Source organism: Dicentrarchus labrax, unplaced genomic scaffold (assembly GCF_905237075.1).
Source record: "Dicentrarchus labrax unplaced genomic scaffold, dlabrax2021, whole genome shotgun sequence".
Classification (NCBI taxonomy): domain Eukaryota; kingdom Metazoa; phylum Chordata; class Actinopteri; family Moronidae; genus Dicentrarchus; species Dicentrarchus labrax.
In genome coordinates this window covers 11,404,121-11,421,237 of record NW_026136701.1, presented here as the reverse complement: position 1 = coordinate 11,421,237, position 17,117 = coordinate 11,404,121, and the positions used below count along the sequence as shown (strand labels likewise).

Below are 17,117 nucleotides of genomic sequence, written 5' to 3'. Positions count from 1 at the left end.
AAACAATAGAGTTGCATTCGTAAATGTGTGTATATGCGTGGGCACGTGTATAATGATATGCATTTATTTCAATGAGTGCATTCAGAACCACACACGACAACATTAGCAGTCAATTATATAATGCCATTTAATAGCAGTACTCCAAAGATTGATGGATATTATAACAGCAGTATCTTAGCAACTGCAAAAACTCAGCAGGCATCAGTCAAATGAGAAGGCTCAGTTCTGGCTGAGATCAGGCCTGCAACTCTACTCTAATAACAGGAGACAGCTGAACTCAGCAGTCATCCAAAGTCACGTAAATACTGTACATACATCTTATTCACAGCATTGTCACCGAGAAAAAGAAAAAGAATATAAAAAAAAACCTCACACTTCAAACACAGTCCTGTCTCAGAAGAGCATGAATGATCCCCCCCAAAACCAAACTGATACACTATACCTTCGGGATGATTATTTACACTATTCACAAATGATACAGAACAGCTCCTTTTGAAAATGCAAAAAAAAAAAAAAAAAAGTTTTTGTGCTTTTCTTTATTACTGCACAGTATAATGACTATAAACAACAAAACAAAGAATGAGTACATTCATTCACTCAGGATGCTGACAAGTATTTTCAAGATCCTCCAGTATGGCAGTTGGTTGGCAATGAGAGACAGACGATCACAAGACTGCAGAACGAGACAAAAAGAGTCCAGAATCAGGACAGATGTTACACAAAATGAGATACACAGTGTCCCCTCACAGCATTTCAGTCCATTTGAAGGTTTGCTTATGAACTACTTATAAATCATTATTATTACATATCGGCTATCCTGGAATAAACACAGTTCATGTCATGGTATCAGTAACTACATTACAGTATAATCATAAAGGGCATGACAAAGTGTCTGTATTCATTCTTACATATTTACAGTATATAAGTATGGCATGTTGTGTCAAAGTAGTTTATAAACAGACCCTCAAACACTGCTAGGAGCTGAAAAAAAATTATTTCAACAGTACAAGCCGCCATCTAAATAAAAAAATAAAACATTCAGCATGTAAGGTCAAAGGCATACATATCACAAGTATACTGCAATAAGGGAATTCTCCAACACCTCAGTACACGAGGTGCACTGGAGACTGAAATGGTCTTCATGGCACTTAAAAACAAGTTTTCTCTCAATTTCTTTTTGCTTCGGTAATCAGGCATCAGTAAATCATTCATAACTTGGTTTTGGCACACAGATGTAAAAAAAAAAGAGACACTGGTAATATTTAGTGTCTTGGTGATTTTAATCTTGGAGCAGGTTGATAAGAAACTTATATGAAAACAGATTTTCATACATTAATAGTTATAATGACGTGATAAATGTTTATTTTTGTTTGCAAGCTAGTGCCTGATATCATTTTTTTGGAGTTACTGTTTGTCTTACATTATCATTTTTATCTAAATTAAGTTTACTATGTACAGATAAACCATATATTGCTGCTCACTGCGAGGTCAGCACAAGCCAGCATTCATGTGTCACCAACTGACTGTGACTGAGAGTGAAAATCAAGTCATCTGGTCAGTTATAGCAAACTCTCACTGGTTTCCACAGTTGTTGTTGTTGTTGGTGCACCTCATTTCATCAAGTCCTACTTGCTTTTTGCTTCTGTCTTCTTTATCTTGTCTCTGTTTTTATGACTTCCTCACTAACACACTCAAACCATGTTGTGTTGATATAAACGTCGACCATTTTGTGGCACTGGACACTTTCGTGGGCTGAATATATAGTCCCATTTGCCTGCTGGAAACATTTCCATTAGCCCTATTGGCTCTGAGTTAAGCCAGGGGTTTCAATCATCACCACTGTAACTGTCACTTTGTTCTGTATCACATCTGTGGGACCTTGACCCACTGTGGGCTTAAGGGGAAATTTTGCCCAATAAAACCAGACTGTGTTCTATAATGCAGCATTAATGAATGTGTGTGTGTGTAAAAACCCCTAAGGTGACAGTGAAGGACAAGGTGTTCATATATTGCAGTGCATTTACTTTGAATTATCTAAAACACCTCTCTTTCTTCCTTCCTTTCTTTCTGTCCCGCAGTGTCAGTCCAGTGCTCTGGTGCAATCTCCCCAGACGTCCACATGAAATTATTGGTCATTAAAGAGTACATGGAGTGTAAGGAGGCAAACGAATAGAGCGATGGACGGCTGGAATACCGTCATTACACAGAGCATGCGGTTGGCAGAAATAGTGCTGACATTTCAGTCCTGCACTCTGCTCTCCAAAGATGTGAGTTATGGTCCCATATCCCTATGAGACAGGTTAGAGGCATTTGGCACACACATCGTGCTTCTCGTACACCTAGAATACTAAATACCCTCCGTCACCTGTACAAAAACATGTATGCATCTACTGTATGTGTGCAGCAAAGAGGAAGAGAGAGAAAGAAAAGAAGGATTTTGTGTTTCCTCGTCATCCATTAGATTTGTGTTTACAGTCCGAATGACTTGTCTGATGAGTCACTTCCAGCTTCAGATACTTTTACGATGTTCAGAATTTGCAATTTCACTTCAAGTGCCTAGTTGGCAATCAGACCAACAGGTAATATAGTGGAGAACAGATGGGTGGCAGTCTTGTTAATGTTATCCAAGAGGGAAAAGGCACCCCACTCCTGCAGCAGTATTTGACTGGCACTGCAGCCTCAGTTAATCTGCACAGAGAAGGCATCCTCTAAGTGCCATGTCCATCTTTGTCTCTGTCCATAACTTCGCAGCCCCCCATTCTCCTTTCTTTCTTTCTCTTCTTTCTGTCTTTCCCCTCCATCCTCTCTCCTCCCTCTTCCTGCTGCTGCTGAGTAGCAGGAGAGATAGGCAACTCTGCAATGCAGACACAGCAACAACCTCAGTCCATCTGACCAATTAGTGTGGGCCAGGATATGAGTGGCAGACCCAGCAGCCAGTCATAATGAGAGACTCATCATGGGGGTGAAAGTGGGGGTTGCCTGAGAGACTGACAGAAGAGATCAGAGGGGCTGAATGACAAATAAAGATGTAGGGAAAAAGAGAGGGGAAGGGAGAAAGGGGGATGGATAGAATGAGGGGGGAAAGAGAAAAGAGAGATCTTTATGTAAACAAAACAGAGAGCTCAGGACATGGAAAAGCTCCCGTCATCTTCATTTCCTCAAGAGTCACTGGCCAGCCTGAGTCCTGTCACTGCAGTTCTTCTTACTCATCAGCTGGCTGAGATCCACCAGCTCGCCCAGCTCTCCTCGCTCCAGGGCCCCTCTCAGCAGAGCCCTGGTCAGCCCGGGTGTGTGTTGCTGGGACACGTAAGCCTGGCCACTGGGAGCAGGCATGGAGGGTGGAGGCAGAGGGACGGGGACCATGCCGTGACTGCTGAGGATGTATCCTTCCGGGGCTGGCCAGCGCAAAGGCAGCGGCTCCCCATACTCCATGGGGGCGCTGGGTGCTGAGACCACCCTCCGGCGCTCAGGCGAGTCCTGGGGTGTCATGGGGTATACATATTCTCCTGCAGACTTCCTGAGAGGGGCTTTGGGCGTCCCCTTTATTCCTTTTTCTTGCTTGCTCAGGCAGACATAGTGCTGGCGTAGTGTGTCATTCCCCCGGCCCTCACCATTGTGTCTCCCGCCTCCCCCCTGCTGGAAGAGTCTGGTGGTCAGGTAGACGGAGGGGGGCATGCGGCAGGGCGAACCCAGACCCACAGAGCCACCCCCGAGGTACGTCTGGCTGGTGTCCCACCCTCCAGAGTTGGAGTCAGACAGTCGTAGACCTCTGCGTTTCTGCTGGGGTGTGTGCTCGGGCGTTGGCAGGAAACCGGGGTCGAGCTCTCCGGACTTCACCCAGCCGTTGGGCATGACAAACAGGGTTTCCCCACCCTGAGAGCAGGGGCGCTCGCCACCTCCCTGCCGCGTCACGCTGAGCACGGAGCCTCCCATTCCGCCGCCATTACTCAGCAGGCCTCTTTCGCGCCGCTGGATGGAGGATTGGGAGGTGTTGCCGTGACGACGGTTGGCAGGCTTGTGGGCCATGATCCAGCAGACGGCAAGGCCGGAGAGCGCCGCCCCGATGGTGAAGGCGGAAACCGCAGACGCCACGAGCAGGTTGAGGGAGACCAAGCTCTCCGGTTCAATCAGCAAACTCTGCTGCAGAATTCCTGAAGATTAAGAGACACAATTATAAAGATGACATTTAGTGGAACAGTACAATGGACATCCTCTCTCAACGTCTGTCCACAGGGTGCAGTTTAAAATTATGATTATTATTACATATAGTGCTATTCTGCTACTGCTACTTAGCGCTTTCCCCCTTACAAGACATAATGTATCATAATAAATCAATAACTACAATAACACTCATAAGTGGTGATTGTCGTGTTGAGCATTATACGATTATTTTCTGCGATGATTATCTTTAAAAAGAGCTCCTCTCCAGTCTGGCCTTGAGGCTCCACAGGCTCTGGGTTTAGAGAGGCCTGCACTTGTCATCAGCACAGCTCAGACCACAGCAGCTGACTCTCCTTTTCTCCTCTCCTCACACTTTCCATCCTGCAGCCTGGTAAGAGAGTCTCTCCTCGCAGCATACCATTACCTCAGTGTTTCCACCCAGCTCTAATCACTCCCATCTGCAGACACAGCAGCACATGCCTGTCTCTGGCTCGGGCCTCTGCTGCGCTTTCACGGCTTGGAGTCTGTCAGGGTCTGTAGCCTGGCATCACTGACTTCTACTGCTATCGGTTTCAGAGAGCAGGATAAAAACTAGAAGCCTATATATCAGTTTAAAACATTTTAGTGCGATGAGGGCTTGGAATGTGTCTTTTTCTGTCATCTTTTGGGAATTCAGATCTAGCCAAATGGATTTTATGACTTTGAAACTGGCCTAAAACAGGAGGAACAGTTCAGAAAGAATCTGCTGGAAAGGAAATTACTTTTTTTCAGGGTTTCCATTGACTTTGTGAATTTCAGAGCAAGGTTCAAAGAGGTCCTCTCTGGCTGCAGTGCTGCAGTGACATCTGAGCCTCTCAACAGAAGTGACATCAGTATTTTATGCTAAGCTATTTCTAGATTGCTCACTGGCTACACTCGGTCATTCCTCTCTCAGATGTTCAGCTTTGAGAGAACAAAGCCTCGTAAGCAGGAGGATGTTACACTTCCTATCGTGCAGTCTTGTGGTATTGTCTATGTCTCACATCCTCCCTAATTAAACTGTCTCACACTGGGAGCGTTTTGACCTGTAGGAAGTGAGGCTGAAACCAAAATCCCAGTTCCACTCCCACCTGATTCAGCTCTGACAAAGAACACCAAAACATTCAGTTGCTAATATCAAGGTTGAATTGATCTTGCTGAGCTGGGGAGGAAATCACATTACACCCCGGATAATTAAAATGTGCTTAATTACAGAAATTGTTGCAAATATTCCCTCACTTGGTGGTATCAGAGGGTTTTATTTTTTCAGAACAAAATGTTCGATGACAAGTAGACAGGTGTAATGAGGGAATGAGCCACTAGGCGGAGCCTACCCTCAGTCCACCATACACAGCCACAAGCGTCCATGTCATAGTGCTGCAACCTACCATCACAGTCTCCTAGATGGGAGGTGGTGTTTCCATATTCCACATCTTGTTGAAAAGGTAGCCTGCAGTCACACAGAGATCAGAGGCTTCAGTATTTATCTTCATATACAAACAGCACACACCAGGAAGTATGTTATTGTGTCCCTAACTCATTTTTACCGGTATACAGTTACATGATCTCTCATAGTAATATGTAATGAATGTCTAACAGAACAAAATATACCTGGTTGAAAATAACTAATAAATTATTGATTTTTATATGAACATGCTCACATTTGAACAGAATATTTGACATGAACGAGGGAATTTGTTCATAATAATCAATTAAATGGATATAGCATGCACTGACGTGTCATCCAGTGTAATGGGATACACTATTGATCTCATTATTGATTTTCTCTTTTTGCTTGCCACCCATCAGGGAGGTCAGAGGTCAGGGTCAGCCATACAGGTGGTGATGGAGCTGGAAGTAGGGATTGTGATACTATGTACAATGTCTGACTTTAATACAGTATAACAGTAATTGCTGATATTAATACTTAATATTGTTTATGGGAATGTGAAATTATAAAGGATGATAATAGTAATAATAATAGTTATTCTTTTGAAAATATTATTATCAGTTGATCTGTATTTAATACTGGAAATTAAGATACATTAAATACACCCACCTAACTTTACTGGCTTAATTAGCTTACAAAATGTAATACATGTAATACACAAAATCAATACACAAACAAAAAATAATATGAACTTTTATGTATTCATAACGATTTAATCTACTATATTTAAAAGAGCCCTTCATTTACCAGCTTTAATTAACTCATTTATATATTTACAGACACCAGTAGTAGTGGATTCACATTCACAGTACAACCACAGTCACTGAGCAGCTCCACCAGAGTGGTTGGGGTTAATGGCCTTACTCAAGAGAGGGGCAAGTGCTGTTTTCCACTTTCCCCACACAGATTTATCCTGACGGTCCAGGGGATTGAACCAGCAACCTTTCTGATGACAAACTCACTTCTCTAACCTTTGGGCCACCACTGCCCCAACTGTTTCATTTTTTAACTACTATGCAACAAGTGTCGCTGTCCACTTTATTTCTGTACCTTCTGTGTCCTTGTTGTCTTATATGTTCTACTACCACAATAAGGGCCAATTGTGGAATAAATTAAAGTCTGTGCAGACACAGGGGCTTGAATCCACGTCTCTCAAACTACAAGAACAAGTTCGTAGCATTTATTCTCCTTATTTTACATTATTAAGTGAAATATGAATTCAACACTAGCTTAGTTGCCATACCTTGTCCAAGTACATCATAATGTTGCAACTTAGAGCCAAATAAAACTCTCGCCACATACAGCAACTCATCCTGAGTCTGCAGACAGCAGGTCGGCTGAGATAGGAAACTGTTCACATGCTGGTGTGTATGTGTGTGTCTTGTCCTCACCGTGTGCCTGGTCTCAGGAAGGAGCAGGTGCTGCCTCTGGTCCAGCCACAGTATGGGTCCCTGGAGGCTAGACAACTCCTGCACACACACACACCAATGAAAATAAAAAATGCTGACCTGATTCTTACAGCTGCCATTTTGGCAATTTTAGCAGTAAAACTCTCCCTGGGAAACTTAGAGAAAGTTACCTATCAAATATGGGAACAACCATTGATTTAGCAGGGAATTTAGCAAGCTTACTTTCTAGCTGGTTAACAAAGTAATTAGTTATGTAAAATCTAAAATACTGTATGTCCCTATGGACTCGAGATTTATCTATAGTGTGTTTTGAAATGTAATATGCGGAGGACCGGTGAAATGCTTAATCCTCATCTGCTATTCATCCTTCATACAGCAGTCACACATATTGTATCAAGTTGCTACTTGTTCTCAGCTTCCTGTATCTAAGTGTGATGTATGGCTGCTGTTAGATTCCTGTTCACAGTGCGGAGTTCTGCCTCTGATCTTCCCCATATGTGCGGTAATAAACCAATGCCTTCTTGGTATCCACAATGAATCACAATGTTGCGTCAAGTTAAATACGATTTCCCAAGAGGATACTCTTTTTCTTTAAAAATAAATACTAAACCAAACAAGCTAGCTGTGGTTTAACGAGCACATATGCCATCCACCAACTGCTGATCGAAACAAAAACAGAACTGCGAATGTTATGGGGATGACTACAGTAACAGGGAGAAAGCAGAGACAAATCAAAACTTGGCCAGTAAGCAGTACCTTGGCTAATGGCCACAACTACATTCAAACTGACCTAATTATAAGAAAGAAGAAACACTGAGGGGATGGGAAAATACTCTCCAAGACAAAAACAATGTGTGTTGCTTACTTCATGCAGCGTGAGTGCAGGTGACAGCGAGATGTGGGCACTCGGACCAGACAGGAGGGGAAGGCCAGCAGCAGAGTGTGGCTCATCCGGTCCAACGACAGAGACAAGAGCTGACGAGCCTGAGGAGAGTCCTCGCCACACCTGGAGACGGCGAGACACACAAGTGTAAAGACAGGAGGCAGAGGGTAAGGAGCCAGCAGAGGGAGGTCAATGTACTCTTTTTGGCCTCACATCAGTCTGTGACGGGGTCAAAGGCCTCATCTGTTGGTACTTCAACACAGACAACCCAGTGCCCTAACCCTCGTACGAGTGGTCACAACATCAGCAGACTAGGGTTTTATCTAGGCCTGAGCAGACTCCAAAGCTGTATGGTGAGAGGAAATAAACTCTCTTTTGTGTTAGCTGCCAGTGGAGGAAGCCCAAATCCCTGTTTTTCTGCCACTATTTTTTGATGGTCAGGTTTTTTACAGTAACACGCAGACTAACATAAGAATTCAATCTAAGTTGCTTGTTGGACGTAGTTTGTATAAGTTATGATCGATTAAAAAACAAACAATATGCTTATTTTCATAAATAACTCAAATAGAGCTGAAATCTTTAGCTGGTTAATCAATCAGAACAGCTCAAGATGATGGATGACACGCAACAAAGGGCCACAGGTCAGACTCGAGCCCATGGTTGCTGCAGCAAGGAATCAGCCTTAGTACATGGGGCGCAAGCTCTACCAGCTGAGCTACCCCCCTGGTAGCCCAGACTAAATGGTTATTATTAGAATAATTAAGTGAATAATTGTCACATTAACTGACAATAAAAATAATCATAAGTTGCAACAATGAAATCACAGTCTTCAATTATAAATGCAAATATACCTAGAATAGATATGGTAGGTCAAATAAATAACTGAGTAAGCTCTGCACTTCAATGTTAAAATAAAATATTTAAAATAAGTGTAATTAAAAAAAGCACTGCTGCTCTCTGGTTCTCAAATGGAGGCAGGCAACATGGGACCTACTCTACCTGAAGCAAAATGCCAAAATGTATAATTTACTGGAGATTAAGGACTAATATGTCTTGGCTCCTACTCACTTCTCTGGGTTGAATCCTTCCACCTCCTCTAGAAACACACTGCTGTGGGAGACAGAATCTCCACTCTGAACCATTAGAAACTTAAGGATGGTCCCTCGCGTCGAACCCAGGAACAAGACTGTACGGTTCTTATGGGGACCGGCTTCTGTGTCCACCACCATGGCTGTCAGCTGGTAGCTAGATAGATATGCACATTAGATACGTAGTGAATACATGTTTTTTTTCCTCCGAAGTAAATCTGCATGGGTGCTATCAAACAACTGAGTCAGTATGTGTACCGTCCCATAGTCTTGACCACCCAGGGTCTGTGCCCCAGTAGTGGAACGGTCTCATCCATCAGTGGGTGGGTCTTCACAAAGTTCAGCACCTCATCTGGCAGCGTGGTGGAGGAGCTAAATCTGGATCCCTGCACTGCACATCCCCCTGGTCTGCAGACGGAGAAAGAAAGAGAACAAGAGAAAGTGAGCATTGAAGAAAAGATAGATAGGAAAGAGAGACATAGTTTAGTCCAGAGAGAGCAAGAGGAAAAGAGCCAGAGGACTTCTCTTTGTGGCTGCTGGAGGCTGTATTAGAATATTTGCTGAATAGTAGTGAAGTTGCTGTATGACTGACAGTTGGAGCTTATAGCGGGAGGGAGTAAGTGGACTATATGTGAGACAGATGCTCAGGACAGCAGCACTGCAGCATTCTGCCCAAGTTCTGCTCACATACACTTTGCATAATAATACCTCGGTTTAGGCACTGCCTCATCCGGTACAGGAGTCCAAATAGACTCTGGGGATTTCTGCTCTTTAAACCGGCCCTCGAACACATGAGCCAGCTGCTGCATGTCAAACACACACACCGCAGAGCCAGGGATGCTAGCAGAGAAAAAAAGACAGTTGATGAGAACAAAATAGTGTTTGCTTCTCTGTGTGCACGTTGTGTTGCATCTCTGTACCTGTTTGGTGGTGTGGAGAAGAGACCCAGGATGACGTCTCGTCCCTGCATGTGGATGATGCCACTCGTGGCGTGTAAGAGGTTGAAGTAAAAGTGTGAATCTCCTGGGACGGAACAGTTGAGCCGTGCCTTCAGAAATGTGGTCCACTGTTTCTCGAGGACACGCTGAGAGCCACCCAAGTCCGCCTTGCACACACGAGCCACGCGGGACACCATCACCTGGAATAAAAAGAGCGAGGTTCAGCATAATAGACGGATAATAGAAGAAAAGAAGAAGAAAGAGGGAGAGAGAAAGAAAAAGAGCACCTTCTCTAGATGATGAAACTCCATGGCCATCTCTCTGAAGAAGAAATAAATATGAGGCCCCCACTCCATGGAGCTCACAAAGTAGGGTTCTAAAAATTAATAAGAGGAAAACACTGTCAGACAAACAAACACACACTCGCACATACAGAACAGTGGCGCCGCAGGGCCTGGGGCCAAACGTATCGCTCCACAGTCCTTGACATGGCGCTGTAATAACAGTCACATCAACATGGATGACTGCTGTCCACCGGCCTCGCTCATTAAGTATTCATGTCCTGTTTAATTCATCATCATAGACAAGAGGATTCACATTATTTATCATTTATTCATCCAGCACTGTTTCAGCTTTGACCTGCCCCAGCTTGTGTTTTTTCTCCATGGAAAACAGGATTCAATCGAAGGCTTGTTAAAGTCCTGAATCTGTAGAGTCTAACTAACCTCAGTACATCACTCTGTCTGAGCCTGTTCCAGTTATAATGAAGCTATTAAATGTAGGCCTAATCATGTTTGGTTTCCCTCAGTGTAGCTTATTATTTGGCAGCCCAAAATCATCTAACTCACCTCATAAGCCACTGACGATTAGACAGCCTTGTCCATTTAATTTCCTTTTAGTGAACTACTGAAGATAATGGCGATGGTTTCCTTTATTTTCTTCCTGACTGTCTATTGAAGGTGTCTGGCTCTGAAGGGTCATTTATGCGTCTGTTTCTAAAAGTACCTCTGAACCATTTGGAGTCGTGTTTGACTGTGCGGAGGGCGGGGCTGTCGCCAAGGCTACGATAGATCACTGCGTCGATGGCCAGGAAGTCTGTCACAGTGCCGGTAAAGAGACTTCCATCTGAAAGTGAGAGAGAGATGCACAGAAAGAGCAAAGGAGGAGATTAGGAAGAAGGGGAAGATACAGATGGAGAGATAGCACAAGGTCAGGAAGATTAAAACCAAACAAGCAATGCACCGAGAGGTCTGACTATAAATCATTTGTAAAGGTAAACACAAGGGCACAGATGTTTCAGTGCCTGGAGCTGAAAACTGAGTTTGATGTCTGCTAGAAACCCTGAATTCTTCATCTTTAGTGTGCAAACACAAAATACTACCTGCAAATAAAGCCACATTGGCATGCCGTGGATCATATGGACAACGTGCCATCCCACTGACAGGCTCTCCCACCATTTCTAGAGTGTCTCTCTGCAACAGGAAAAAAAAAAATATAGATAAATAAACTGGCAGATACAAAGAGAATGACCAGACTGACGGATAGATGGACACTAACAGTGTAGTTGGCACACAGCGGGTTGAAGGCGTTTGTTCCACATACAAACAGGCCGCCGTGTTGGCTGAGTAAGACCTTGATGAAATTACGGCACTCTCCCTGTAGAAAAAAAAAAAAATTATTTAAGAGGAGGAGAAAATCACAAGTGTAAGGTAACGTGAAAAAGGCGGTTTTGAACCAAAGCTAAGCCTGAAACTACCAGTCAGAGTGGGAGGACTGCCAGCGTGAAGTATTAAGAATGCAGCTTAAAACAATCCTTAGAGGAAATAACACCCTCAGACACACTCCATCGGGAAGAACAATAGGACGGGGACTTTACAGCTGTCTTCAAAGTGGAGGCTGTTGATTGAGATGATAACTAAAGCTGCTACTGCTGAATCTGAAACTGGATGACACAGGTCAGCCCCTCTCTTCCTTTGTGATCGTACAACAGTGTCTGATGACACGAAGTTGCAAAGATGGAAAAATAATAAACCTGTGTAGGTTGATGATTTGTTCAGTGCATCTTCTTGATATTGACTTGCTTTCTGGCAAACAGTATGTGTGACTAAGTGACTAAGTGAATTTATGTTTTGTTGGAGGAATATTTTGCATAGAATAACATTATTTTATTGTTTGACACAGTCTGTATCACAGTCTGTGTTTGAACTGTGCCGGGATTATTTCTGATCAAATGAAACTAGCAGGCAAAACAATTTTGCCATTCAAATGTGGAATTTTCCTCCTGATCATATATTGGTAATATACAGCAAGAAATTACTGTATTTCCAAAAAAAACTGTTCCTTTAACAACATTAATAATGAATGCATTATATTCAGATGTTTCAGTTCAGTTCAGTAGGTACTGCTGGCCCACTGGCACACCCGAATGGAACAGGGCCATTGTTATTACGTTAAAACATCCACCTGTGTTTTCCCTGCTATGACATTTCAAAATGTCTGCGGGAAAAAATTCTATTTTTGGACTGTAATAGCTTTAACTAGGCGATGCTGCACACTTACCTATATATGCTATGAGACTGTAAAGCATTAAGACTGTTCTAGTATCTGTTCTACTGTATGTCACATTTTTCACAGTTGCATCTATCATGCCATATACCCTGAACTTTATAATTTGATCTCTTCATCCAAGTTAGCAGGCTTTAGCTAACATTCTTCCCCTTTCTGTCTTTTCTCTTCCTCCTTTCATGCTCTGGCCAGCTCAGGCCAGTCTTTCTCCTCTAGTCTTTGTTCCCTTTTTTATTGCAGCTTTAATTCCTTTTATTCGCTCCTACATCCTTTCTGCTTTCATCTGTGTTCTTTGAAGCAACGCATCTTTTCCTTTTGTTGTCTCTCCGCCTCTTTCTTACTACCTGGTGGCTGCCCTGTCCTCCTTATATGTTTCTTCCCCACTTGGCTTCCGCCTACACACATCCCATCCCTAGCCATAACTCCCTTCCTCAACTGATTTCAATTACTGTTTCCTCCCTGAGGCTGTGTCACTCTGTCCGCTCAGTTTGCTCTATAATGTTTCCTGTTGCCTCCTTTTCTTTTTCCGAAACTTCTGTCCAGATTGGATTTTGCTGGAGGCACTGCTACATTTATATAATAAAGCTTATATTTTAGGGTACACCCTGTCAACCAAGCTACCATGCCATCAAATCTCTTTCCCTTTTGGAGATTTGATCACATTCGCTTCATATCTCAGAACAATGCCGACTATCTTTATATTCACTCATAATTGTTACACTCTCTAGTCTTTCCCACAGGCTATGGATGAGATGTATGAAGAAAACTGGCACAATGCAGGTGTGGAAGAAAATGGCTTTCAAGCTTCATGGACATCTTGGGGCCTGGGTAACGTTTCACTGAGCTAGTGTGATTAAGTGATGTGCTGATTCTGTATCAACAAGATCAAATTTGTGTAAATACCGTATGCAGGTGCACCCAAAGGAAATAAGGTTTCTCTAACAGCTGTTGTGTCTGTCCATGCATGTGATAGTATAGATGGTGTTGATGTACGTGAGAGTGGATCTCAAAGTCAGAGTGTTACTCGAGCACTGTACCTCATGTTTGCCCTTCATCCGGCACACCCGAATGTCGTTCTTATTGGATTCCCATGTCCGTTTCTGTCGGAGGAATGAACCACAGTCAGAATATGTTTGCTATGTGTGTGTGTGTGTGTGTGTGCATGTTATCAGTTATTAGAACATGTTTGGTTTTATGTGTGCACAACTAAATTAGTCTTACCTTGCTGTAGAACATCTCATCACCTGCCATGTTATCTAGCTCCACTCTGTACAAGTCATCTCTACAAAACACACAACACAACAACACATCAGTGCCAATATGATACGAATTATAAGGATGCACTGATATATCGGCCCAGCATCGCTATCGGCCGATATTCGTCTTGTTGACTGACATCACCAATGTCAGTGGCTGATGTTTATCTGTTGTATCACATCAATGTTGTGCCGGCTGAATTTTTTGTTGGTAATTTCCAACTCGGATATTGGAGAAATAATCACCTCCGTTTTCCAGCACTGGCACAAATTGCATGCAAATACCGATGTGCATACTGCACCAACACGGACAGTGAGCAGATGTTCAGCTCTGGGTCTCATCTTGGATGAGAAGAGAAAGAGACTGAGCTGCAACAAGGCAGAGAAGCTCATCTTTGTATATTTCTTTGCTTCCCTGGTACAAAAGGGTGAAAAAATAACAACAACAACAACAACAACAACAACAAAATTGTTATCAGCATTGGCTATTGGCCAAATTGCTATTTTAAACATTGGTATTAGTAGTGGTCGAGAATTTAACAATTGGTGCCTCCCTAGCACTAATATATTAATAGGATATGATAGCTGATAGACTGTATAAACAATGTGTAAGGTAGGGGTCAGCAATTAGCCAGTTCTTTCAGCATTGTTCATTGAGGGGCAAACATTTCACAAGCCTGGTGGAAATGCCTGTATGATTTTAACAACTTTTATTTGAATTCATTTCAGAATAAATCTAAAAACATTTTGTTGTAGAATTGTATCAGACAGCAGATGTAAATTTTCCCATTACGAAGTGAGGGCTAACAGGGCTACAGCAGCTTATGTTAATACTCATTTGGAAAATAATGAGTGTATATGTAAGTATACGGTATGTGAGTGTATGATCTGTGTTGCGCAAAACAGTCGCCTACTTCATTTATGGCTGAATGAAATTGTTATTGCCATATTATTATTTTTTTTATATGAGCACTCAATTTCTGCCACCTGTTTGTGTTTTTATGTGACACAAATCTGTTCTAGTCAAACAGGCAAAAACTGTGGAATTAAAACAGAATTAAAACTGATTTGTGTTACTCATTTAGTAAATGTCTTCATTTCAGGATGAGACACTAGTGTTTGCACGGGGCAGTATTAGATCTCATAAGGTCATATTTATTGTGATTTATATAAGACTTATAGTTATTTTGTGATGTGTTATATGTTTATAATAAATCATGTAAAAGTTTTGATGTAAACTATGTAAGTGAACAATTCAGCTGGAGGACCAGATTTGGCCCAGAGATGATTATTTGCCCACTGAAGAGTATTGTGAACAAACAGCTTTCACATGACATTTAACAGCAAACTGAATGTCTTCTACAGGGTGACAGCAGATGGAAGCTGTGGCATCAAATGAAAGCAAAAGGATATTAATGCGAGAACGTCAGTAGCACACAGTTGGAGGCGGTTGCCGTTGGTTACCTGGCTCCTATGTAGAGCGTGCGGTTGACTTGGAGGACTGTCTGGATGTGCAGCTCCTGTCTCTGAGCTGAACGATGAGCTCTGCCCAGGAACACTGGATACCTCCGCACAACTGACGTGAACACACAGATACGAATACAGTGAAGCGCTTACTGAAACAAATTAGAAATAAAGTGCCTTGCTCAAGGATACTTTGACTGCTGATGACAGAGAGAATACTTTTTTCCACACACCAAAGAACTCAGGCAGGCCATAAAACAGCTTCTCTAACCTTCACTTTAATAGTGTCTTCACTCATTCTTGATGCTTTTGTTTAAGAAAAGAAATTGAGAGACGAATGGTGTAGCAGTTTAAGCACACTGAAACACTTTTATCCTCTTAGTGTTTTTTTTGTGTGCTTTTGTTGATGCATGCAGCTGCATAATGAGAAAAGCTGTGTGCAATCATTATTGTTATTTCATTGTGTAAAAGAACATTCCCTCCCTGTCCTTCCTACATTTTAGATAAATGAGAGAGTACAGATGAAGTGGAGAGAGAAAGTGGCAGTATCAGACTCTGAGAAAGTTTCCAAGAGGAGGACAACGGTATCCACAGGGAGCCCTCATCATCAGGAGACAGATTGGGAAAACGTCTCATTGTCCTTGACTGCAGGGGAGGGAGAGGGAGGACGTAGCGATCCATCTCCACCTGTCTACTCCCCTTCTCTCTTCCACCCCTCAGCCTTCTCTCTTGTCATCTGTATCACCCCATCCAATCCAATTGTCTCCCACTTTTTCATCTTCCTGCACCCCTTAACACCTATACCAATCATTTCTCTTTCCTTCTTCCTGTCTTTATATCTTTCTTTATTTCTTGCTCATATTTATTAATCTACTATACTGCCGTTGAGAGACGGAGTGAAGCGTCTTTATCTATCTGTATGCCTGGGTAGCTTCAAAGCAGTTCCACACCAAGGCTCTGACCCTTGACCCCTGATTTCCACATCCACCATGGAGCCATTCATCATTGCTGCACGTACAGACATGCACTCACACACACACACACACACACACACACACACACACACACACACACACACACAAGTGGGAAGGAAACATACCCTCTACAGGGACGTAGCTGAGAGGACTGGGTTCCTCTGGGAATGAGCCATCAGCCAGTTGAAGCAGCAGGAGGAGAAATGTGAGGGGAGGAGCCATGGTCGCCATGGCAGCAACACACATGCACTGTTAACAGAGAAAGAGAAGGGAAAGATTTCATTGTTGTGCACTCAATATTTTTCTGTGCGTGCATGCATTGACATTTTGACAGATTTCTCATTCAACAAGTGTGTGTGTGTGTGTGTGTGTGTGTGTGTGTGTGTGTGTGTGTGTGTGTGTGTATGTGTGTCTGTGTGTGAGACAGGACAGGGTCAGAAGTGCAGCAGGGTGACTGCTGTCACCAACCTGTCTTCAGCAGGGAGCTAATGTGTTTCTATTGTCTGCTTAGTGGTGTAATGGGGATCTATTGTTAGAAATGTCACTCCATTGTCAAACAGTTTGAATTGAAGGGGATTCTCACAGCCATATAACAAACAGAGAGACAAAACATTCACAGGATTACAAAGCCCCCTCGGGTGGTAATGTTTCTTTCAATAAATGTGTTTCTATATGGACATATGGAGGCTGTATAAGTCGTAAATAGTGACAAAATAGCTGGTCTTTATAGATCAGAGAGTGAAAGTAGAACACAGAGAGATGAAGGGAGTGACTTGGGTAAGCTGGACAAAGTCTTTCTACAGGTCAAAAGTCAAGAATGCCCTATATCATGCGAAAGGAAAGGGGAGGAAACTGATTTTGGTCTTTAAAAAGTTAGGAGGCCACAGAAGGGTCATGCTGTGTAGGACACA

At 42.9% G+C, this 17,117-nt stretch overlaps 1 protein-coding gene across 3 annotated transcripts in view; it reads right to left on the bottom strand.

Annotated features, from left to right (window-relative positions):
* Nucleotides 1-109: 109 nt before the first annotated feature.
* The window catches only part of LOC127352138 (semaphorin-6B-like), a 30,567-nt gene continuing 13,559 nt past the window's right edge, over nucleotides 110-17,117 (bottom strand). For all 3 annotated transcript variants that reach the window (XM_051380342.1, XM_051380505.1, XM_051380416.1), the window contains 16 exons: nucleotides 16,332-16,455; nucleotides 15,233-15,344; nucleotides 13,734-13,794; nucleotides 13,550-13,612; nucleotides 11,505-11,603; nucleotides 11,329-11,419; nucleotides 10,953-11,072; nucleotides 10,235-10,323; nucleotides 9,930-10,147; nucleotides 9,718-9,849; nucleotides 9,268-9,417; nucleotides 8,990-9,166; nucleotides 7,904-8,044; nucleotides 7,021-7,098; nucleotides 5,568-5,629; nucleotides 110-4,151 (listed from right to left, as the gene is read on the bottom strand). In XM_051380342.1, coding sequence (XP_051236302.1) covers nucleotides 3,166-4,151; nucleotides 5,568-5,629; nucleotides 7,021-7,098; nucleotides 7,904-8,044; nucleotides 8,990-9,166; nucleotides 9,268-9,417; nucleotides 9,718-9,849; nucleotides 9,930-10,147; nucleotides 10,235-10,323; nucleotides 10,953-11,072; nucleotides 11,329-11,419; nucleotides 11,505-11,603; nucleotides 13,550-13,612; nucleotides 13,734-13,794; nucleotides 15,233-15,344; nucleotides 16,332-16,452 — 2,700 coding nt within the window. In that variant the 5' untranslated portion in view covers nucleotides 16,453-16,455 and the 3' untranslated portion in view covers nucleotides 110-3,165. The remainder of the gene's footprint in view (nucleotides 4,152-5,567; nucleotides 5,630-7,020; nucleotides 7,099-7,903; nucleotides 8,045-8,989; nucleotides 9,167-9,267; nucleotides 9,418-9,717; nucleotides 9,850-9,929; nucleotides 10,148-10,234; nucleotides 10,324-10,952; nucleotides 11,073-11,328; nucleotides 11,420-11,504; nucleotides 11,604-13,549; nucleotides 13,613-13,733; nucleotides 13,795-15,232; nucleotides 15,345-16,331; nucleotides 16,456-17,117) is intronic.